Source organism: Suncus etruscus, chromosome 11 (genome assembly GCF_024139225.1).
Source record: "Suncus etruscus isolate mSunEtr1 chromosome 11, mSunEtr1.pri.cur, whole genome shotgun sequence".
Taxonomy (NCBI): Eukaryota; Metazoa; Chordata; class Mammalia; order Eulipotyphla; family Soricidae; genus Suncus; species Suncus etruscus.
In genome coordinates this window covers 76,012,866-76,038,118 of record NC_064858.1, presented here as the reverse complement: position 1 = coordinate 76,038,118, position 25,253 = coordinate 76,012,866, and the positions used below count along the sequence as shown (strand labels likewise).

At 42.6% G+C, this 25,253-nt stretch overlaps 1 protein-coding gene across 1 annotated transcript in view; it reads left to right on the top strand.

The window, feature by feature from the left end:
* Nucleotides 1-4,187: 4,187 nt before the first annotated feature.
* RACGAP1 (Rac GTPase activating protein 1) overlaps nucleotides 4,188-25,253 on the top strand; it is a 46,989-nt gene continuing 25,923 nt past the window's right edge. Inside the window, exons 1-3 of the mRNA XM_049783400.1 lie at nucleotides 4,188-4,297; nucleotides 16,636-16,724; nucleotides 23,540-23,742. Coding sequence (XP_049639357.1) covers nucleotides 16,640-16,724; nucleotides 23,540-23,742 — 288 coding nt within the window. The 5' untranslated portion in view covers nucleotides 4,188-4,297; nucleotides 16,636-16,639. The remainder of the gene's footprint in view (nucleotides 4,298-16,635; nucleotides 16,725-23,539; nucleotides 23,743-25,253) is intronic.

Sequence of the window (25,253 nt, the reverse complement as noted above, 5' to 3'; positions counted from 1 at the left end):
TCCTTCCTTCCTTCCTTCCTTCCTTCCTTCCTTCCTTCCTTCCTTCCTTCCTTCCTTCCTTCCTTCCTTCCTTCCTTCCTTCCTTCCTTCCTTCCTTCCTCCCTCCCTCCCTCCCTCCCTCCCTCCCTCCCTCCCTCCCTCCCTCTGCAGTCAGAAATCACTCCTGGCAGGCTCAGGGGACCATATGGAATGCTGGGGATCAAATCCAGGTTATCCTGGATCTGCCAGGCATGGGCAAGGCAACAACCCTACTGCTATGCTATCATATTAGCCCCTCTTTAATTTATTTTGATTTAATCCTTTGCACAACATTAGATCAGTTGTTTTATTTATTTATTTATTTATTTATTTATTTTGCATGTAGCTGATCACTTTTCCCAACACCACTTTGCAACATCATTTTTAAAAGATCATGGGTCAGAGAGGTAGCATGGGGCTTAAAGAGCTAACCTCTACTGTTGGCCACTAAGGTTCTATTTCAATATTTCATATGATTTCTTTTTTTTTTGGGGGGGGCACACCCATTTGATGCTCAGGGGTTACTCCCGGCTATGCGCTCAGAAATCGTTCCTGGCTTGGGGGGACCATATGGGATGCCGGGAGATCGAACTTCGGTCTGTCCTACGCCAGCGCTTGCAAGGCAGACACCTTAACCTCTAGAGCTACCTTCCCAGCCCCTCATATGATTTCTTGAGTACCACCAGGAATAATCCCTGAGCACTGCTGGGTGTGCCCCAACCCTTCCTCAAATAAATAAGTAAAAGTTCATTTAAGGTGATAAAGCAAATAGTGAGGACATAGTTCTACTGGTATTTTGGACAACTAAATTTGACAGGAGTGGGGGCAAAAAGGGAGAACAGTGGGTACATGCAAGAGACACTTGGAAGACTAGCATGAAAGGGAGAAGGAGAAGATGAGTCATTTTTTCTTAAACTCTTTATATCTTCACTCCTCTCCTCATGCCCCATCTAATAATAAGGTTCACTTTATTCATTGATTGCATGAATATCATTTTTTTTTTAATTTTTGGTTTTTGGGTCACACCCGGCAGTGCTCAGCTCCTGGCTCTGTGCTTAGAAATCACTCCTGGCAGGCTCAGGGGACCATATAGGATACTGGGATTCGAACCACCATCCTTCTGCATGCTATCTCTCCAGCCCTGATTGCATGAATGAATATCTTATCTTTCCCACCTTTCCCATTTTCCATCCATTGCTATTGACCCAATTCAATTTGGTCTCCCTAACAATAGGGCAAGAATCGTTCTTTTTTGTTTGTTTGTTTTTGTTTGTTGTTTTTTGGGTCATATCCGGTGACAGTCAGGGGTTACTCCTGGCTCTGAGCTCAGAAATGGCTCCTGGCAGGCTTGGGGAACCATATAGGATGCTGGGAATCAAACTGGGGTCCGTCCTGGGTCAGCCGCATGCAAGGCAAACACCTACTGCTGTGCTATTTCTCTGGCCCTGGGCAAGAATCTTTCTGCCTAGATTTTTTTTTCTCCAGTCCATCTTCCACGACACTTGAACATATGCTTTATGTACAAAGCAAATCGAGAAAAAAATCAGCTCCAAAGCCATTATTTTGTCATTGTGTCTGTAATAGAAATAAATTCAATCCCTAATGCACTTTTATTTTGGATGGGATAGGGAGGTCTTCTCTAAAGTGCTTAGGCATCATCTGATGATGCTCAACTGAGCAGACAGGATAGTTTAATGCTTGGGCTTGGTGATGTGTTGCTGTTCTGGTTCATCTGTACTGGGAACCATCAGGGTCACCTTGGTAGTGCTTGGGGTGCCAGGCAGTGACATTGATCAAATTTAGATCAAACCTTGAACCTTGAGCTGTTTTTCCAGACCCCTAATACTCTTTGCATGAATAGGTTTTATTAGTTTCTCTTTCCCCTCTTCTGGCTAAACTTCCAAGAAACATCACACTCAAAAACTCCCAACATGACCTGCTTGTTGACACAAAACTTTTTTTTATAGTTCTAAACCTTCAGAAATGTTTGCTTGTATCTGTATTAAAAATATATTGGGGCCGGCGAGGTGGCGCTAGAGGTAAGGTGTCTGCCTTGCAAGCACTAGCTAAGGAAGGACCTCGGTTCCATCCCCCGGCATCCCGTATGGTCCTCCCAAGCCAGGTGTGGCCCAAAAACCAAAAAATATATATATGTGGGAGGGGGCGCGAAGAGATAGCATGGAGGTAAGGCGTTTGCCTCTCATGCAGAAGATTGGTGGTTCGAATCCCGGCATCCCATATAGTCCCCTGAGCCTGCCAGGAGCGATTTCTGAGCACAGAGCCAGGAGTAACCCCTGAGCACTGCCGGGTGTGACCCAAAAACCAAATAATAATAATAATAATAATAATAATAATAATAATAATAAAAACATATGTGGGGTGGGACTGGAGTGGTGGCGCAAGTGGTAGGGTGTTTGCCTTGCACTTAGGATGGATAGCCAGGAGTAACCCCTGAACATTGCCAGGTGTGGCCCAAAACAAACAAATAAACAAACAAACAAACAACAAACTGAAAACAAAAGATAAAGATTGCTCTTGGCCTTGACAGATCGTTGAAGGATTTTTTTTTTTTTTTTTGCTTTTTTATTTTTGGCTACACCCGGCCTCCAAAATATGATCCCCCAAGCCAGGAGCGATTTCTGAGCACATAGCATCACTAGGTGTGGCCCAAAAAGCAAAACCAAAACAAAACAAACCCCCCCCCCCCAAGACAACAATGAGAGGCCAGAGCAATAACACATTGGGTAGGGCACTTACCTTGCACAAGGCCGACTGAAGTTTGATCCCTGGAATCCCAAATGGTCCCCCAATCCTGCCAGGAGCGATTTTTGAGCACAGAGCCAAGAGTAACCCCTGAGCACCACCGGGTGTGATCCAAAAACCAAAGCCAAACAAACAAAAAGACAACAATGAAGGCACCTGAGTGATAGTACAGTGGGTACTATTCTATTGCATTGCACGAGGCTGACTGAATTAAATCCCTGGCACCTCATATGATCCCTTGAACCCCATCAAGAGTGATCCCTAGGAGCACAGAGGCAAGGCATCTAGGACTGACCTGGGTTTGATCCACTGGCATCCCATATGGTTCCCCAAGGTAGGAATGATTTCTGAGCACAAACCCTGAGCATCATTGGGTGTTGCCAAAAACAAACCAAACTCAAAAAAAGAGTGATCCCTAATCACAGAGCCGGGAGTAAACGCTGAGCACCACTGGGTGTGACTCCCTCCCAAAGAAGACAACAATGCTAAATGATCATTTATCAAGTGGAACCATACACTTTCATTTTCTATTTATTTTTATTCCTCTGAGCTGTCTCCTCCTATTCACAGCAAGTAAACACATCTTTATTATTTTAAACTTTTGTTTGTTTGTTTATGGGCCATACCAACGATATTCAGGGGTTACTTTTGGCTTTGCACTCAGGAATCACTCCTACAGTGTTGGGGGGGATTATCTAGGATGTGGTAATCCATCTGTTTGACTGTGTGCTCTCCACTGTGCTATCGCTTCTGCCCAATATCTTTATTTTTATAATAAAGTGCTTGATACAGAGTCCTAATAAAGCACTTGATACAAATTTAGCACATTGTGTGAAATAAAAACATTGAATTATGTGTCAATGACATAAGGTGTTATTCAGGTGTATTCACAGCTGAAAGGCATGCATTTACAGCCGTATTCAGGTGTTACTCTTGACTCTATCTCAGGAATCACTCCGGCAGGCTCAGGAGATCATATGGGACACCAGTCATCATGGTTGGGGGGCTCACACCCGGGTAGGCCATATGCAAGGCAAATACCCTACCCACTGTACTATATTGCTAAGGCCTCTGTAGTTTTTGAAATTCTTGATGTGAGACGGATTCCAAAAGCCCTTTTGGAAGAAAATGAGGCCAAGAATAATGACATTCAAGAAACTGTCATTTGCTCTTAGTTAACACGGTAACTGCACAGCTTCGGGAAAGGACTGAACTGAAAGAAAAGCGACTGACTGGTGCCCTCACTAAACACGGCTGCCTTGGGCGTCGCTGTGACAACACGCATGCTCAGTGCCGGTCTCCGGGCCCGCTCCCCGGCTGGGACGAGTGCGGTGCGTCACTGCGCAGACGCGAAAGAGCGGGCGGCTTGTGATTGGCCGGCGAGGGATTTCAAACTCGGGCGGGCTGTTGCTATGCTGCCGTTCGGGGAGCCGAGGAGGGAAGACCCAGGCCGCCCCAGGTGGGGCCTCGTGGACCGTGTCTAGCGGGCTCCGGGCCTGCCTGCGAGCGAGAAGGGGTGCGTCTGGCGGTGAGCGGGAGGGGGGAGCGTCCGGGCGGCGAGCTGGGGGCACCCCAAGGAGCCTGAGGAGAGGGGTAGCCTGGTGGGGCGGTGGCTGAGCGAGTGTCCAGGTGTTGGGGCCTCTTTCTTGGCGCTGGTTTTTCTGGCGATCTGGGGCCTTCCTTTGGGAGTCGTGCATTGAAAAGTGCAGGTGACCCCAATTTGGGGGGATTCTTAGATGCAGGAGATGATGGGTGAACCCCTCGTTTTCAGGACTGAAAAACCTGAGGGGTCCCAGAAGCCGTCGTCTCCCCTCTCCTTGCCCCCCCAGATGTCGAGAATCTGGGAGGTGACACCTCGTTCCCCTTCCCACACCCCCAAGTCTTTATCCCCAGGGACTGCAAGGCCTCTCACACTTGCAAGTACTTTCTCCTCCCGCATTCATTCTTAGTTGGAGGGAAGTGGGCGAGAAGATCAAGCACAATTAAAAAACGAAGACACGTCCTTAATTTTAAGGGGTTGGTTGAGCTCTGCGAGCTGCTGGTTGAAAGTCTTTAGAGAAGGTGCTTGCTGGCTGCTGACCCTCAGTGCAAAATGTAAGGAACTCAGACAATCTGGTTTAGTTTTCTGTTTTGGGTCTTGTTGATGAGCCTCCAAGGTTTCACACCTGCCAGGTAAGTAAGTGCTCTTGCGGATCAATTTAGTCTCGTCTTGACCTTAATGAAAGGAACCTGTAGCTTATTCGTGGGGTTGGTACTTACAAAAGCGAACTTGTGGGGACCATCTCAGATAACTCAGCTGGGGAGAAGTTTTTATCAGAGACATTGGAGGGTGTGGCCTTCCAAGCCAGAAAATGAACTAAAGGTATCTTTGGTGACTTTGGTAGATCCTTAGACTGTAGAGAGTACTGTTGGATAGACCATTTCTCTTAGAAAAGATTTTGGGGTGGGGCCGGAGAGATAGCATGGAGGTAAAGCGTTTGCCTTGCATGCAGAGGGTCAGTTGTTCGAATCCCGGCATCCCATATGGTCCCCTGTGCCTGCCAAGGGCGATTTGTGAGCATAGAGCCTGGAGCAACTCCTGAGCACTGTCGGGTGTGACCCAAAAACCAAAAACAAACAAAAAGAAAAAAGAAAAGATTTTTGGGGCCAGAGCCATAGAACAGTGGTAAGGCGTTTGCCTTGTACAAGGCCAGCATAGGACGGGACCCGGATCGAATCCCTGTATGGTCCTCTGAGCCTGCCAGGAGTAACTCCTGAGTGCCTGCCGAGTGTGACCCCAAATCCAAAAAAAAAAAAAAAAAAAAAAGATTTTGACAGTGTTTACCAAGAACCCATAAAGTTATATTTTTCAGGGTGGGTTGGGGCTATGCCAGGCTATGCTGAGAGGTCACTCCTGTCCTTGTGAGACTCCTGGACCATATGTACGGAGAACCATCTGTAGCGCCTGAGAACAAACAAGGGTCAGCCGTGTGCAAAGCAAGTGGCTTACTCCCTGTGCTAGAGGAAGTATAAAATTTGAGGAGGCAGGAGAGATAGTATTGCCTTGTATGAGACTGACTCACGTTTGATGGCTGGCATCCCCTGAATGATATGAGTGCAGAACCTGGAGTAAGCCTTGAGCGCTTTAAGGTTTGGCCCCAAACCCGAAACAAAACAAAGTTATAAAGTTTTTAACGTCGGATTCCAGCCGTGGAAATTTATTCTGAAGGAAAACAATATAAGGTTGAGGGAAGTGTAATACAGCTGGTAGATATTTGCCTTGCATGCAGTTGATTAGGTTCAGTCCCTGGTGCTGCCTATGGGATAAACCCTGAGCACAGCTGCCAACCCCTCCACTCCTATTTTGCGAAAAGAAAGTAAATAAAAGACACCACCTATGGCCCAGAGAGAAAGTACAGTATCTTGCTTGTGGCTGACCTGTGCTCAATCCCTGGCATCCCATATTGTCCCCTCAGTACCACCAGGTATGGCCCAAAAATCAAAGAAAGAAAAAAAAATATCATCTACACTGTTCATTCAGTAGATATTTATTATAAGTACATGATCAATAGCGATGTGATTTTGAGCAAAATAAAACGAGGGTGGGGCCGGAGAGATAGCATGGAGGTAGGGCCTTTGCCTTGCATGCAGAAGGACAGTGGTTCGAATATCAGCATCCCATAAGGTCCCCTGAGCCTACCAGGAGCGATTTCTGAGTGTAGAGCCAGGAGTAAACCCCGAGTGCGACCCAAAAAGCAATATATATATATATATATATATATATATATATATATATATATATATATATATATATATATATATATATACATAAAATAAAACGAGAGTGTTGGTGAAAATGGCTGCATTTTTGAATAAGGTAGTAGAAAAGACCTCCCTCAATAAGAAAATGACATTTGTATAAATGTTTGAAGGAGGTCAGGGAGTGACCATGCAAGCATATATATTTGGGGAAATTGAGGCAGATATAGCCGGAAAACTGGAAATTACATAAATGTTCAAAGAAGAGAGTGGTTAAATAATTATCAGTTTTTGTTACTTAATGGAAATCACTTAACAATTTTTTAGTGTTTTGTTTTTATTATTTTTCTTTTTATTTGGATTTTGGCCACAACCAGTGGCACTGAGAAATTACGCCTGGCAGGTTCTGGGGACCATATGGGATGCAGGGGATCAAACTCAGGTCAGCCGCATAAACACCCTACCTGTTGTGCTATTGCTCTGGCCGGCCCCTGTTTTTATTATTTATTAAATTCTTTAATTGAATCACTCTGAGATACACAGTTACAAAGTAGTTCATGTTTGAGTTTCTTTCATACAATGTTAAAGCACCCCTCCCTTTACCAGTGCACTAGTACTTTCTTTTGTGTGTGTGTGTGTGTGTGTGTGGTTTTTGGGTCACACCTGGCAGTGCTCAGGGGTTATTCCTGGCTCCAGGCTCAGAAATTGCTCCTGGCAGGCACAGGGGACCTTATGGGACACCGGGATTCAAACCGATGACCTCCTGCATGAAAGGCAAACACCTTACCTCCAAGCTATCTCTCCGGCCCTTGCACTAGTATTTTCTACTAGTGCCCTAATTTCCCTCCCACCCTTCTCCCTGCCTGCCTTTGAGACAGACATTTCCCCTCTTTCTGTCTCTCTCTCTCTCTCTTTTTTTTTTTTTTTTTTTGGTTTTTGGGCCACACCCAGCAGTGCTCAGGGGTTACTCCTGGCTGTCTGCTCAGAAATAGCTCCTGGCAGGCACGGGGGACCATATGGGACACCGGGATTCGAACCAACCACGTTTGGTGCTGGATCGGCTGCTTGCAAGGCAAACGCCGCTGTGCTGTCTCTCCGGGCTCTCTTTTTATTTTAGATACTGGTTTACACTATTGTTACTGAAGGGATATCATGCATATTACTTTATCTCCTTTTAACACCCAGTTCTTGTCCAGAGTGATCATTTCCAGCTATCATTGTCATAGTGGTCTCTTCTCTGCCCTAACTGTACTGCCGTGCTATTTGTGGCAAGCTTCTTCATGGACTGGACTAGTCTTCCTGGCTCTGATATCTATTTTTGGATATTATTACTATACTATCATTTTTTTAGTATCCCACAAATGAGTGTGATCATTTTGTCTATTTCTCTCTTTCTGACTCATTTACGTTCAGTATAATACTCTCCATATCCATCCATGTATAAGCAAGTTTTATGACTTCATTTTCTCCTAACAGTTCATGGTATTCCATGATATTGTGTAGATGTTCAATGATTTATTTATCTACTCATCTGTTCTCAAGTACTTGGGTGGTTCCAGATTCTGGCTATTGTGAATAGTGTTGCAATCAATATAGTAGTGCAGGTGCCTTTTCTGTAGTGTTTTTTGGGCCCCAGAGTATATTAAAACAAGTTTTTATTTTTATTTTACTTATTATTTATTTATTTTGGTTTTTGGGTCACACCCAGCAATGCTCAGGGATTACTCCTTATGCTCAGAAATTGCTCCTGGCAGGCTTGGGGGACCATATGGGATGCCAGGATTCAAACTATCATCCCTCTGCATGCAAAGCAAACGCCTTACTCTCTGTCCTCAAAACAAAATTTTTTTTTTTTTTTTAGTTTTTGGGGCCACACCCTTTTGATGCTCAGGGGTTACTCCTGGCTAAGTGCTCAGAAATTGCCCCTGGCTTGGGGGGACCATATGGGACACCAGGGATCAAACCGTGGTCCTTCCTTGGCTAGCGCTTGCAAGGCAGACACCTTACCTCTAGCACCATCTCACCGGCCCCATCTAAAACAAATTTTTATCTACTGTGTTATTTTGATTATATGAAGTAGAAGTTCATAATGGGCAAAGATTTTTGTTTGTTTTTTTTGGGCCACACCCAGTGATGCTCAGGGGTTACTCCTGGCTATGCGCTCAGAAATCGCTTCTGGCTTGGGGGACCTTATAGGATGCCTGGAGATCGAACTACAGTTTGCCTAGATTAGTGCATGCAAGGCAGACGCCCTACTGCTTGCGCCACTGCCCCAGCCCTATAATGGGCAAAGATTGGATATAAAAACGTATGGAAGTTGGAGAACAACACTGCAAGTGGCTGACCTGGCATCACATACTTTTCCCCCACCACTGCCAAGGGAAAGCCTGACTGAGTACTGCTGCATGTGACCCAGAAACTGAAGGGGAAAATGGTTGCATAGAGGAGTTGGGAGACAGTCCAGTAGAGTATACCCCTGAGGCCAGATGACCATTTGAATCCTTTGGCTCTTCCGCTGCTGGCCTGGTTGGACTGAGAGTCACTGTTAGTTTCACGGATCCTTCTAAATTGTTTGGAAGGCCTCACTCCCATCCTCATCAAAAAGAAGGTGCATATAAATTGTTGAGATTTTAATTTTACTATAAAAAATTTTTTTTTTGTTTTTGGATCACCTGGCGGCGTTCAGGGTTATTCCTGTCTCTGTGCTCAGAAATTGTTCCTGCCAGGCATGGGAAACATATGGGATGCCGGGATTCTAACCACTATTCGTCCTGGATTGGCTTGCAAGGTAAACACCCTACCACTGTGCTATCTCTCCGGCCCCTTTACTATCAAAATTATTATTTTTTTTGTGTGTGTGTGTGTGGTTTTTGGGTCAACCTGGCAGTGCTCAGGGGTTATTCCTGGGTCCATGCTCAGAAATTGCTCCTGGCAGGCACGGGGGACCATATGGAACGCCGGGATTCGAACCGATGACCTTCTGCATGAAAGGCAAACGCCTTACCTCCATGCTATCTCTTCGGCCCTATCAAAATTATTATTATTATTATTATTATTTTTTGTTTTTGTTTTTGGGCCACACCCAGTAACGCTCAGGGGTTACTCCTGGCTATGAGCTCAGAAGTTGCTCCTGGCTTGGGGGACCATATGGGACGCCGGGGGATCGAACTGTGGTCCGTCCAAGGCTAGCGCAGGCAAGGCAGGCACCTTACCTCTTGCGCCACCGCCCGGCCCCTCAAAATTATTTTTAAGGGGCTGGAGTGATAGCATAGTTGAGAGGGTGTTTGTTTGCATTGCATACGCGGCTGACCGGGTTCAATCCCCAGCATACCATATGGTTTCCTGAGCCTGTTAGGAATAACCCTTGAGCGCTGCTGGATGTGGCCCAAAAACAAACAAAAAGCTCCTAAATCAAGGCTAGAGAGAGAAAAGGAGTCAGACACAATCAGAGCCCCATCAGGAGGAATTCCTAGTGCAGAACCGGAACAAACCCTGAGCACCACTGAGTGTGTCTCCCCAAACCAAAATAGAGAAAAAGTTAAAAACAAAAAAAATTTTAACAACAAAAATGGGGGACCAGAGGATGGTGCTAGAGGTAACGCGTCTGCTTTGCAAGCTTTAGCCTAGGACGGACTGCGATTCGATTCCCCCAGTATCCCATATGGTCCCCCAAGCCAGGAGCAATTTATGAGCACATCAACAGGAGTAAGCCCTGAGAACGGGTGTGGCTCAAAAACCAAAAAAAAAAAAAATTTTTTTTTAAAATCCCACATGCAATGCATGTTTCTTGCAGTCTTGCAAGATTTGAGGTACCATATATGGTGCCAGGGATCAAATCCAGGTTGCCTGGGAGGCAAGTCTTACCTGCTGCACGCTATCTTTGGTGTCTAAACATAGGATTTTGAGTACCATAGGATGATCCCTGAGCACAGAATTTGCACTGAATATAGCCCCCTAAGCACTACTGGGTAGACTCCCCTCCAATATAATAATGGTAATAATACTTTTTGAACATAAAAGTCAATGTAGGGTGGTGATGGTAAATTCTATAGCTTGCAGGTGGCTGACCCAGTTCAGTTCCCTGTACCACATCATAAGGCCCTTGTTGTGAATGCTGGTCTTACCCTTAGGGTTAGAGCATATGCTCTGAATACTGAAGCCCTGGGTTTGGTCCTCAGCACACCCCTGAACACAACCAAGAATCCCCCTTCCTCAGCTCCCCAAAGAAAATCAGCATTTTGAGGTAGTGTTTTATATGTCAGATGAGTATTGTAGATATAGAAACGGTCGTTTTGGGGGCTGAAGCGTTAGTAATGCAAGTAGGGTGCTTGTTTGCCTTGCATGTGGCCAACCCAAATTTGATCCCTGGCATCCTATATGTCGTCTGAGCACCATCAGGAATGATTCCTGAGTGTAGAGCCAGGAATAATCCCCTGAGCATAGCTGGGTATGATCCCCCCCCAAAAAAACTAAAAACAAAATAATTTTGAACTGAAATGGTTAGGGTATTCTTTGAATTATAAACCCTTGAGAAATGGAACACTTTGGAATGGGGAGAATTTAGAAAAGGAACAAGGGGGCTGGAATGATATAGTATAGCAGGTAGAGCATTTGCCTTGCTCACATCCAACCCAGTTTGATCTCCAGCATCCCACATGGGTCCTCTGAATGCAGAGTCAGGAGTACTCCTGTGTACTACTGGGTGTGGCACACAGACAAAAAGAAAAGGGAATACAGTATATTAACTGGCGGCAATTTTTTAAAAAATTTATCAGCTGGTCCCTTGCCTTATTTTGGTCTTCATGTTGTACCAAAGACATTTTGTTTACGATTGATTTGCCCATAAGAACATTTGGTTTCAAGATGTTCATTCTGTCTGCCGTTTGTACAAGACTTTTGATATTGTGAAGCAGAAGCTGGACATTTGGGAAAAATAATTGTTCTGAAATACTTTCATGAGGAAAAAATCGTGTTGAATTAAGACTGTCTTAGAGAATGGTTTTCCTTGGCAGCAGTAGAACTTATATTGTTGATTTCTTGGGAATTTCCAGACTTAGCAATGGTTATGAGAATATATTTTTATTAAAACGCCTCACAATTCAGGCAGCCTGGAGTGGGAGCAATAGCACAGCTTTAGAGTGTTTGTCTTACACGTGGCCGACCTGGGACCGACCGAAGTTCGATTCCCTGTATCCCATATGGTCCCCTGAGCCTGCCTAGAATAATTTCTGAATGCAGAGCTAGGAGTAACCCCTGAGCGCTACCAGGTGTGGCCCAAAAATCAAAACAAAAACCACCCCTAAAACCAACTCAGGCAGCCTTTCATTACTTTGTCTTACAATATTTAACACCCTTTTTTGGGGGAGGGTCACACCCAGTGACACTCAAAGGTTGCTTGGGGGACCACATGGGATGCCAGGGGATCAAACTGCGGTCTGTCCTAGGCTAGCACAGGCAAAGCAGACACCTTACCCCTTGCACCTCCGCTCTGTTCCCAATATTTAACACTTTTTTTTTTTTTTTTTTTTTTTTTTTTTTTGGTTTTTGGGCCACACCCAGGGGTGCTCAGCGGTTACTCCTGGCTGTCTGCTCAGAAATAGCTCCTGGCAGGCACGGGGGACCATATGGGACACCGGGATTCGAACCAACCACCTTAGGTCCTGGATCGGCTGCTTGCAAGGCAAACACCGCTGTGCTATCTCTCTGGGCCCATATTTAACACTCTTAATACATCTAAAAACCTGATGTGGAGGTCTCTTATTAATGTTTATAGAGGAAACAGGAGAATGCTAGAGAATTTGCAGGATATTCTGCAGTGCTATCAGTAGCAGTCTGTTACTCTGAAGGACATTGTTTGTCTCTTGGCTGGGTGATTGAAATTAAATTGGAGATTCAAAGCAATCACATCAAGCTGAGACTCTTTCCTGGTGATGTGAAATTGCTCCCTTAGGGATACTCACAGATTGGGAATCTGTAACATAGTGACTTCTCCACCTCTGGGGCCTCTCATCAATAATAGTTGAGATTCTTTAGCACCTTTTTGTTTAAAGTGCTCCACAAACAGATACCCATGCTAGACACAGGGATCATTTCAGTGTTCCCAAAAGGCAGCTGCCTCTGTAGTGAAGTGACAGCTGTTTTACAGCTGCAAACCAATGTACTACAATATGACTTCGTTTTTGTTTTCTTTTACATCAGTTTATCGCCTAGCTATGGCGTTAAGTAATAAAGGATTCACAAAGTAAATGTAATTCAGAACATTAAGAATCACATACAAGGGGCCGGAGAGATAGCATGGAGGTAAGGCGTTTGCCTTTCATGCAGGAGGTTTGTGGTTCAAATCCCGGCGTCCCATATGGTCCCCCGTGCCTGCCAGGAGCGATTTCTGAGTATAGAGCCAGGAGTAACCCCTGAGCACTGCCGGGTGTGACCCAAAAACCAAAAAAAAAAAAAAAAAAAAAAAAAGAATCACATACAAGGCAATTGCCTTACTACCTGTGCTCTTTCTGGCCCTCAAAATAAGGATTTTTAGTTGAGGGGCCAGAGAGATGGTACAGTGGTAGGGCATTTGCCTTGCATGCGGCCAACACAGGATGGACCCTGGTTCAATTTACGGTATCCCATATGGTCCCCTGAGCCTGCCAGGAGTGATTTCTGAGCGCAGAGCCAGGAGTAATCCTGAGCACCACTGAGTGTGACCCCAACCCCCTTCTCCAAAAAAAAAATTTTTTTTTTTAGTTGAATTGAACAGGGTTGAATAGATTTCAACCTTTTCTGTTGTTGTTGTTGTTTGGGGGTGGGTAGTAGGGCTTTCTAAGTTGTCCTCAGGGACCCTCTGGTCTACTTCCAGTGTTTCTAAGACAACCAGGCTGGAGGTTCAATGCAGAGACCCGAGCATGCAGTGATGCTCTAGTTCTATGGTGCCAGGAACCCTCAGAACTTGATCTGATGATGCTAGGGGTTGAACTGAATTGGCTCATGTAAGATGTCTTATAGCCCCTGTACTATCTCCCTGGCTCTAATTTACTTTTTTGTCACCTGAAAATAATTCCTGAGAGTCACTTCTATAGAAGGCTAATAATACATGGTCTTGCAGCATATAAAGAGGATTATATTTTACCAGTGTTGTTTTGGATTATTTTAAGTAAATCTGTGTTAGAATAAAGACTTAACTCTTAGACTCTAGAGGCCAAATGTAGAACAGTTTAAGAGCCTAGAGTTGTCAACTTTTGCTATATCCTCCATTATTCTTGGTCTGGGTTCCAGCTATAATTATGTACTCAACATTTTAGGATGTAAATAACTATCACACCAACAAAAAAAGACCAGAAATTTCATTATTGCCATAGTAATGTCCTGTTTTTACTTATTTATTTTTAATTTTGGGGCCACAGACAGCTGTGCTCAGGGCTTAATCCTGGCTCTGTGCTTGGGATCCCTTGGTGACACTTGGGGACCACATGGGGTGCTGAGGATTGAATCATAGTCGACTGTGTGCAAGGCAGGTCTTCACCCCTTTATTGTCTCTGTCCCTGACTCTGAGATTTGGAATTAAGTGACTGAAAATGTGAAACAAAAGGAAATTAACAATTGGGAATTAATAGTAGGGGATAGAGCAGGTCAATGGATATAGTTAATGGTATATATGGGGAGGAGAGAACAGTGTCTCCAACTCAACATCTCAGGGCTTCCCAAGCAAATGGAAAGCTCCAGGATGGGAATTAAGAAGTGTTGCTAGGGCTGAAAAAAATACATGGGCTAGTTTTGCTTGTATAGGTAGTGACTAAAGTGGGATATTAAGATGTTCTATGAGACGCTGGAAGATTTAACTTTTGGGAATGAGTGTTGAGATAGATAAACATAAAGTTAATAAACTGCATGTAAAACATTGACTCCAGGGGCTGGAAAGATAGCAAGGAGGTAAGGCGTTTGCCTTGCATGCAGAAGGACGGTGGTTCGAATCCTGGCATCCCATATGGTCCTCCGAGCCTGCCAGGAGCGATTTCTGAGTGTAGAGCAAGGAGTAACCCCTGAGAGTTGCCAGGTGTGACCCAAAAACCAAAAAAAACAAAAAACATTGAATCCAGAGATTATGACTCTATGACAGCTACTCTTTTAGTTATGTTCTTACTTTAGAGAAAGATCTTTGTAATAGATTAGTTGGTCTGGTTGCTTAGCAGCTTGCTGTGATTATGTAGCTTGGAACAGATACATTGCCATTTGAAAATTGGGTTTTCTTCCCTGATTCAGACATATATTACATTCACAGATGGAATTGAAAGCCTTTTTTGCTAGTGCAGTCATCATGAGTCCATCTAATAGAAAATATGTTTGTATACTTCTTTTTCTTTCATGTTTTTTCCCCCATTTCTTGCCCTGATAGAAACATTGTAAAAAATCATCAGAGTTATTAAAATTTATTATTTTTATTATTATTTAAATAAATAAAACATATTATTTTATATAAAATATAAAATATAAATAAAAATAAAATAAATATATAAATATTTATATAAATACAAATATATAAATATTTATAAATATATAAATTTATAAATTTATATAGATATATAAATATATAAATTTATAAATATATAAAATAAAAATATAAAATAAAATATATTATTATTTAGGTCTATGAAATAAAAGAAACCTGAACTAGAATGCTAAAAATCTTTAAGAAAGCTCTAAGAATTCTTCAATGGTATTTCCGGGGGATGACAAGATTTTGAATGATATTCAGCTTATTTACTTCCTTGATAATATTCATAATATTCAGTTGTCTTTATTTTTTGACGGTTAAAACACATCCTCAATATGTTCCCTGTTAGTCTATTTGAAACAATTGACTGTAAGGATACAATTTTAAATGTAATATTAGCAGGTCTTTGTGGGGAAAAGGAAGCTTGAAATTCATCATATAGAAAGAACACAGTAGCAAATGATTTTTCCTTTGCCCTTCTAACTGTGAAGGTGGTGTATTGTCTCCTTGATACCAGAATGTAGTACAACATAATCCTTTGCCTATACTTAGTATAAATTTATTAGACAAAGTCTGCAGCAGTCCAGCAGAGCCCTGCATTACAGAAATAATTCTTGGGCTGCTGAGCTGGCTGTTTTCTCACTTAATCACTAGTGTGACGTCATCTGTGCTATTGGTAGAAAATGTGCTGACCATGTCCTGAATTTTAAAAGGCAGTTGTAACCAGGGTACTAGCTAGAAATGAAATGAAAAATAAATCTTATAAGTTATGTTAAAGATCTTCAAAGTTCAAAAGAATGAAAGTGGGGAAGTGTTAGATTAATCAATAGATGTGACCAAGTAACTGCACTTTTAGTTGTTTACCTCATATTCAATTGATATGCTTATCTCTTTTTTTTGTTTGTTTGTTTTTTTTTTTTGTTTTTGGTTTTTGGGTCACACTTGGCAGCGCTCAGGGGGTTACTTCTGGCTCTACGCTCAGAAGTCGCTCCTGGCAGGCTTGGGGGGCCATATGAGATGCTGGGATTCGAACCACTGACTTTCTGCATGAAAGGCAAACGCTTTACCTCCATGCTATCTCTCCAGCTCCTGATATGCTTATCTCAATTCCATCATAAATAGGCAGGAAGAGGGGGGATCGTATTCAGAGGTCAGAAATGCTTTTTGTGATTTTCTTTTTTTTTTTTTTTTTTTTTGGTTTTTGGTTTTTGGGCCACATCTGGTGGTGCTCAGGGGTTACTCCTGGCTGTCTGCTCAGAAATAGCTCCTGGCTAGCTCCTGGCAGGCACGGGGGACCATATGGGACACTGGGATTCGAACCAACCACCTTTGGTCCTGGATTGGCTGCTTGCAAGGCAAACGCCGCTGTGCTATCTCTCCAGGCCCGATTTTCTTTTTTTTTTTTTTTTTTTTTAATATTTTATTTAATTTTTTGTGATTTTCAAATGAATCTTAAACATTTAACTTTGTTTATAAGGATTACTCAAAACATCATTTATTGACTTGAGATTCTTAGACTAGCTGCAACTGTAAGAGCACAGATGTTGGTCACTGATGGCTACGATGGATTGCTACTGAGTCCTTTGTCTAGGAGAGAAAGCAGGACCCCTAATGTATATTTGATTTTTTGGCAGAACGATGGATACTACAATGCTGAATTTGCGGAACATGTTTGAGCAGATTGTACGCCGGGTGGAGCTTCTCAGTGAAGAAAATTATCTCCGTAAGTCATTCTGAGCTGTCCTGTGTGAAGAGAAAAAGCAGATCTCAGATTTGGGTTTTCTACAAAGCTGAATTATGTGTGTTCTAATCCTTTTGTGTTTTTGGGCTATTCCTGGTAGTATTCACGGGCTATTCCTTGCTTTGTGCTTGTGTATAACTCCTGGTGTGCTGGAGATTGAACCTAGGCCTCCTCCATGCAAAGCATGCTCTCCAGCCCATGGAGCTATCTTTTCAGTCCCTTAAAAATGTATTTTTATTTGACCACTTAAAAGGAAATTACTGTCACCATGGCCAAAACTTCATATATGGGGTCAGAGAGAGCACAGTGTTAGGGCATTTGCCTTGCATGCAGCCAATCCAGGACAGATGATGGTTCATATCTCGGCATTCCATATGGTCCCCTGTGCCATTCTAGGAGCGATTACTGAGCTCAGAGCCAGGAGTAACCCCTGAGCGACTCTGGGTCTGACCCAAAAACCAAAACCAAAACCAAACAAAAAAAACACCCTTAATGTTTCCTGGAGCGATAGTGCAGTAGGTTAGGGCACTTGCCTTGCACATGCCGATCCAGGATCAATCTCTGCCACTCCATATGGTCCCCCTAGCTCTCCAGGATTAGTAGCACAGATCCAGGAGTAAACCCTGATCATCCAGTGTGTAGCTCACAAACCTAAAAAAAAAAACACACAACAAAATGTGAAGGGACCGTTCCTGGATGTGCATTCAGGAGAACCCCTTGTAGCACTCAGGACCATAGTATATAGTACCAGGGATTCAAAACAGGTTCACGGTGACTACAGCTTCACCCAAGGCAAGTACCTTACCTACTGTGCTTTGACTCTGGCCCCTGACAATACTTTTTAATTTGTGAGCCATAAGCACTGGTGGCTTACTTCTGGCTCTGTGCTCAGGGATTATTCATACCTGGCTATGCTTGATCATATGGGTATTAAGTATGGAACTTGCTCAGCTGCATGCAAGGCAAGTGCCTTACCCATTGTACTTACAATCTCCCTGGCTCTTGAAAATAATTTTTGAATTAGTTATTCTCCTCTGTCAATGAAATAACAGCTCAAGGTATTTATTTTCACAAGTACCCTTATTTTATAAGTAAATTTATTTTTAGATAGATGTGTTACAAAATAGAGTACATTTTCTTCCCTTCTCCAAATCCCTAATTTGGAACATAGTCTGTCCCTGAAGGACAAAGACTCAGTATTTTCTAGGCACTAGAATCTCCTTTTTTTTAAATTTTTTATTTAATTTTTTGGGCCACAAGCGGTGACACTCAGGGGCTACATGCGCTCAGAAATAGTTTCTGGGGCCCGGAGAGATAGCACAGCAGCGTTTGCCTTGCAAGCAGCCGATCCAGGACCAAAGGTGGTTGGTTCGAATCCCGGTGTCCCATAAGGTGCCCCGTGCCTGCCAGGAGCTATTTCTGAGCAGACAGCCAGGAGTAACCCCTGAGCACTGCCAGGTGTGACCCAAAAACCAAAAAAAAAAAAGAAAAAAGAGAAATAGTTCCTGGCTTGGGGTACAATATGGGACGCCAAGGGATCGAACCATGGTCCATCCTGGTTAGCCGTGTGCCAGGCAAACTCCACTGCGCCATCACTCCGGCCCCTAGAATCTACTTTTTGTTAGATCTCCTGAGTTCTCTTGTTACATCTTAGAAATTTTTCTATCCCTAAGTGTCCCAACATTTTACTCATTTTGTTTCTAAAGAAATAAATTCTTTTTTTTTTTCCTTTTTTTTTGGTTTTTGGTTTTTGGGTCACACCTGGCAAATCTCAGGGGTTACTCCTGGCTCTACACTCAGAAATAGCTCCTGGCACGCTCAGAGGACCATATGGGATGCCGGGATTCGAACCACCGACCTTTTGCATGCAAGGCAAATGCCTTACCTTCATGCTGTCTCTCCAGCCCCAAGAAATAAATTCTTTAATTTATTATTTTAATTTATTCTTGAATCACCATGAGCTACAGTTATAAAGTTGTTCATGATTGAATTTTCATCATACAATGTATAATTTTTTTTTTTACAATGTATAATTTTAACCAATTATTTATTTATTTTTGGTTTTGGGGCCACACCTTGCAGCATTCAGGGATTATTCCTGACCCTGTGCTCAGAAATCACTTCTTGCAGGCTCGAGGAGACCATATGGAATGCCGGGAACTGAATCCTGCTCCATCCTGGATCTGCCGCTTGCAAGGCAAATGCCCTTTTTCTCCGGCCCTCAATTTTATATTTATATATATATTTATATTTAATTATATATATATACACACACACATATATATATATATATATATATTTTTTTTTTTTTTTTTTTTTGCTTTTGTTCCATACCCAGCGGCACTCAAGGGTTACTCCTGGCTTTGTGCTCAAAATTCACTCCTGGCAGGCTTAGGGGATTATATAGGATGTTGGGGGTCGAATCCAGGTCTGCTGTGTGCATGGCAAATGCCCTATCCATTGTACTATTGCTCTGGCTTCCACCCTTCACAAAGTTTTGTTGATATTATAGAGATCATACCAGGCAGTATGCTGGAGCCACTCCCAGTGGTACTGGGGATCGGCTCCAAGGTCATGGATGCCTGGGATTGAAATTAGGGCTTCACATGTGCAAGGTTTCACTTGTATTCTGTTACCTCTTACTCAACTGCATACTCTTATCTTGCATTATAACTTCATAACTTCATTCCTCTTGAACACACACACCACACACACACACACACACACACACACATACACACATACACACACACACACACACACACACAGAGCTTTTTGTGGGGGAGGGGATGATGCCAAGGGACTACTGTTAGCTTTGTGTTGCAGGGTTGGGAATTCTAGCAATGTTGGAGACCAGGCAAGGTTGACTACAAATGCCTAACCCCTTTATTATTTCTAACTTTAGTATATATATTGGGGGGTAGGATTTGTTGCATCTGGTGGTGCTCAGGGCCCACACCTGTCTTTGCTTAGGGTCTAGGCCTGGTGGTGCTTGGAAGCCATATTCTGTCTGCCTGGATTTGAACCAGGGTTACAGTCACAATTGCATGCTAGACAGGTACCTTAACTTTTATATTATCCCTTCTGCCTGCCATTTAAAAAAAAGTTACTGAAAGATCAGAATTAAAGTTTTTATTTTTATTTATTTATTTATTTTTTTGGTTTTTGGTTTTGGGGCCACACCCGGCAGCGCTCAGGGGTTACTCCTGGCTATCTGCTCAGAAATAGCTCCTGGCAGGCAAGGGGACCATATGGGACACCAGGATTTGGTCCTGGATCGGCTGCTTGCAAGGCAAACGCCACTGTGCTATCTCTCTGGCCCCCAAGTTATTATTTTTTTATGTATTTATTTTTTTATAATATCTTTATTTGAGCACCATGATTACAAGCATGTTTGTAGTTGGGTTTTAGTCATAAACAGTACCTCCCTTCACCAGTGCAACATTCCTACCACCAATGCAACCCCCACCCCCCTGCCTATTTTTGAGACAGGCATTCTACTTCTCTCATTTTTTAACATTGTCATGCTAGTTGTTAGTGTAGTTCTTTCCCTACCAGCATTCACCAGTGGTGTGCTTCAAATTGTGAGCCAGTCCTTCTGGCCCTTCCAGCTCTTAATATTGTCTGTGGGCCTTATTACAATAATGTCTTTAATTTTTCTTAAAACCCATAGATGAGTGAGACTAATCTGTGTCTATCTCCCTCTACTTATTTCACTCAGAATGATAGATTCCATGTACGTCCACGTATAGGAAAATTTCATGACTTCATCTCTCCTGACGGCTGCATAATATTCCATTGTGTATATATACCACAGTTTCTTTAGCCATTCATCTGTTGAAGGGCATCTTGGTTGTTTCCAGAGTCTGGCTATTGTAAATAGTGCTGCAATGAATATAGTTGTGAGGAAGCGATTTTTGAATTGTATTTTTGTTTTTTTTAGGGTATACCCCTAGAAAGTTTTTATTTTTTAATTTTATTTATTTTTTTGGTTTTTGGGCCACATCTGGTGATGCTCAGGGGTTACTCCTGGCTATGCACTCAGATTGCTCCTGGCTTGGGGGACCATATGTGACTCGGGCAAAGCAGATGCCTTACCGCTTGCGCCACTGCTTTGGCCCCAAAGCTTTTGTTTTGTTTTTGGGTCACACCTGGCAGTGCTCAGGGGTTACTCCTGGCTCTGTGCTCAGAAATCGCCCCTGATAGGTGCGGGGGACCATATGGGATGTCAGGATTCGAACCACCGTCCTGGGTTAGCTGCATGCAAGGCAAATGCCCTAACGCTGTGCTATCTCTCCAGCCCCCCTAGGAAGTTTTTAAATGAGAATAAAAATGATTTTGATTACCTTATAGATATTTTGTTATTTTCAATTTTTCCCTCATCATCATGATTTATTTTGTTTTTGAGACACACCCAGCAGAGCTCAGGGTTTTTTTGTTAGTTGGTTTTTAGTTTTGCGCCACACCCAGTGGCTCTCAGGTGTTATTCTTGGTTTTGCCCTCAGAAATCACTCCTGGCAGTCTTGGGGGACCATATGGGATGCTGGGAACCAAACCCTGGTCCATCCGAACTCAGATCAGCCTCGTGTAAGGAAAACACCCTTCCCCTATGCTATCACTCCTGGCCCCATGTGCTCAGGGGTTTCACCTGGTTCTGCTTTCAGGAATCACTTCGGGCAGGGCTCAGATGATAGTATGGGATGCCGGAGATCGAACCCAGATTGGCCACATGCAAGGCAAACACCTTCCCCATTGTGTTTTGCTTTAGCCCCTGTAACAGTATATATTTGATCCTTGTTAGTGCATTGTCTGAGATAACTAGATACCCTATTTTGCTAAAATCTGGTGTTTGTTAAAAAACTGTAGTTTCCACAAAGAGTGGTGAGTGCAGCCAGAGAAATAATACACTAACAAATATCATGACAATGGTAGTGAATGAGAAACATAGATTGCGGGGCTGGAGAGATAGCATGGAGGTAAGGCGTTTGCCTTTCATGCAGAAGGTCATCGGTTCGAATCCCGGTGTCCCATATGGTCCCCCGTGCCTGCCAGGAGCAATTTCTGAGCCTGGAGCCAGGAATAACCCCTGAGCACTGCCGGGTGTGACCCAAAAACCACAAAAAAAAAAAAAAAAAAAAAAAGAAACATAGATTGCCTGTCTCAAGTACAGGCAGGGTGTGGGGGAGGAGGGAGATGGGGATTATTGGTGGTGGGAAGGTTGCAATGGTGAAGGGGAGGTGCTCTTTTTTTATAACTGAAACCCCAACTACGAACATGTAATATGTTTAAATAAAGATATTATTTAAAAAAACTGTAGTTCCTGTGTGTAGGACTTGGTTTCTTTAGATTGAATTATCTTCCTAATTTATAAGTTTGAGATTTAGTTAGATTGGGGGGGGCCCCCCCGCACACCCGGCGGTGTTCAGGGGTTACTCTTAGGCTCAGGGATCATATGGGACGCTGGGGATTGAACCCGGGTCTGTCCTGGGTTGGCAGCATGCAAGACAAATGCCCTACTGCTGTGTTATCACTCCGGCTTGATTTATTCAGATTTTTAAAATTGCTTGAAAAGAGCAATTTCAGGGCCAGAAAGATAATATAGCAAATAAAGTACCCTGTAGGGTCCTCTGGAACAGAGTAGGGGTTAAACCCTGAGCACAGCTGGTGTGGCTCAAAAATGAAGAAAAAAAAGGAAAAAAAAAAGAAAAAGGGCACTATTGGGCTATGGAATAGTGGCTGAAGCCCCTAGTTTAATCACCAGTGTTGTGTAGTTTTTTGAGCGCTAAACTAGGAGTCACCCTCAGCATGACACTACAGAATTTGAATACCTCCCCCACACAAAAGAATATTGTATTGTTTCTAGTATTAGATAAAATTCAAATAGGAAAAGAACCCTTATGACTCAAGAATTTGGTATGAGAATTTGGCCTAATTTTAGCTGTTACATGGCTAGTTTGACCAGCAGCAGATGTATACCTTAGCAACATCTTCTATGAAATTGATGCTTAGAGATAAATTGAGATTAACTGGAAAGTAAGAAGGTGTTGTCAAGTTTTTGTTAATAAAAGGTGATAGAATGAATGCCACAAAGGTTATCTTGTGCAAGTGTTGCCTTGAAAAAGGAAGACTTTCTTAGGAGATACTGGAAAAGAGTCCACATTCTAGGGTTTCACATGAAGCTCCTGTGATCTTCACTTTCTTTGTCTTTTGAACTGGAATGTTTACATAACCTTGAGGGCAGTGTTAAATAGCAAAAGCAAATTGGCTCTTTACTTTCAAATCAATATTTGTATAATTATATAACTGTATGAAATGACAGGCCTCGATATCTATGATATTAATCTACACCCACTGGAGCATATTACAGCAGTTACATTTGAATTTGCTGCTTAACATATCTGGCACAGCAAATGCCTGACTCTGAAGGAGGCTGCTTTTGTTTTATAGCTATAATGGTCCTGGTGCGTGACAGCTGCCCCAAAGGTATCCCCCTTTGATTGCCTTCTGTTCAGAGGCTTTCAGTGTTAGTTTTACATCTGGAGCAAGGTGACTAATGAGTTGCTTAGTTTATAGCAGATGCCACTAGCTAAGCTAAAAGTAAGTAGTCTATTAAAATAAGTATTACACCCCACAAAGCACTCCTCTGAGTGAGGACCTGTACCTGATTATTTTTAGCTGAATTTGCCCATAGTCTGCTTGTCCCTTAATTACATATTTGGAATAAAACAAACCAGAGGACTCATTTATTTTAGAGCATTTTACCCAGTTTGTTGTTTGAATGATCCTTCTTTCCATAGAATTTATCCAGTTGGCAAAGGACTGTGAGGATATCCGTAAAAAGTGGCAGAGAACAGACCATGAACTGGGGAAATACAAGGATCTTTTGATGAAAGCAGAGACTGAACGCAGTGCTCTGGATGTTAAGCTGAAGCATGCACGCAATCAGGTGGATGTGGAGATCAAACGGAGACAGCGAGCTGAGGCTAACTGCGAAAAGCTGGTGTGTATTGTTTTTCCATGTTGGTACTGTGGCTGGGCATTCCCATTGGTCGAATGTACTCAGTTATTTTTTGTACTTTAAGAACTAAAAGCCACCTGTTTCAGACAATTTATTTGTGATTGTAGCTTAGGAAACCTGTTCTTCATAAGTTAAAATTTAAGACATTTTCTGTATAATTGAACTAAAAACTATCATTAGACTTCAAATGAGAATTTAAAGAAATAAAATTGGGGGAAATGGGGTGAAATCTTGGCATGATTTGACTTGTCACAAGATATAGCTACTTAGAATGTCCTCATACTTATATCAGTAGTATGTTTCATTCTGTATCATTATTACAGGCAAAACCTCTCACCCTCCTTTTTCCTCCTTCCTTGTCTCTGATGCCAGGTATTAAACCTAGGACCTTGTATGTGCAAGGCAAATATTGAACTGCTGAGTATACTTTTGCCCCATATTACTTTGATTTTCCTAATAGGAAAGAATCTTTAAGCTTATTTTAATAATTAGCTTTATTTAAACACCATGGTTTACAATGTTCAGGTTTTCAGTGTTTCAACACCAATCTGACTACCAGTGTGATTTTCCCTCTACCACTGGCTCTAGTTTTCCACCATATTTTACTTTATATTAGTTGTTACAACACATACAAAACAAATTTACTCTTGCATTAATAATTCTTTTTGTAGTGGCGGTGTTGCTGGGATGGATGGAGTGCACATCTGTGCTGGCACTTTGAGCCTCATGTGAGCTGGCTCACTTCTATTTCTATACTATTTTATTACTCTTATTTACTTTTTATTTCTTTTATTACTGCTCCTAACATTTAACCAATTGGACATTGTGACTATCAGAATCACTATCATTTTAATGTTCCAAGATGGATCATGGTACAAAAGAAAGTCTTGCCTTTTCTAGGAGGAACTAATCCATCTTGGTACAATGTTAGATACCTCAGTAAGCTCATATTATCTGGTTCCAGTGCATCATAGCTCTGTATTCACTTTAATGTATTTTGCTCCACCATTTAGAAAGGTGGATGGTTGCTTCAATCCATAGAAGAAACCAATATCTGTCTTGATAAAATGACACTGGGTAGGGAACTTGGGGACACTGATGGAGGGAAGTCGACACTGGTTATTTAATTCTACAGCCTAATATTATGAATAACTTTGTAAATCATGGAGTCTTAATAAGAAATTAATAGATTTTAAATGACGCTAAGATGTTTTTGCTTTATCATGATCTATTTTGGGACTCTTTAAAAATGTTTTTTTCTCTTGGATTAGCATTATATATATAGTGATTTTTTTTTTTTGGCCACACCCGGTGACACTCAGGGGTTACTCTGAGTGCCTTGCAATATGGCTGACCCAGGTTCGATCCCTGGCAACCCAGAGATCCCATGAGCCTGCCAGGAGTTATTTCTGATCACAGAACCAGGAGTAAACCCTGAGGTACAAAAAGATTTTTTAATCAAATTGCTAATCTAGGGCGGAGCGGTAAGGCGT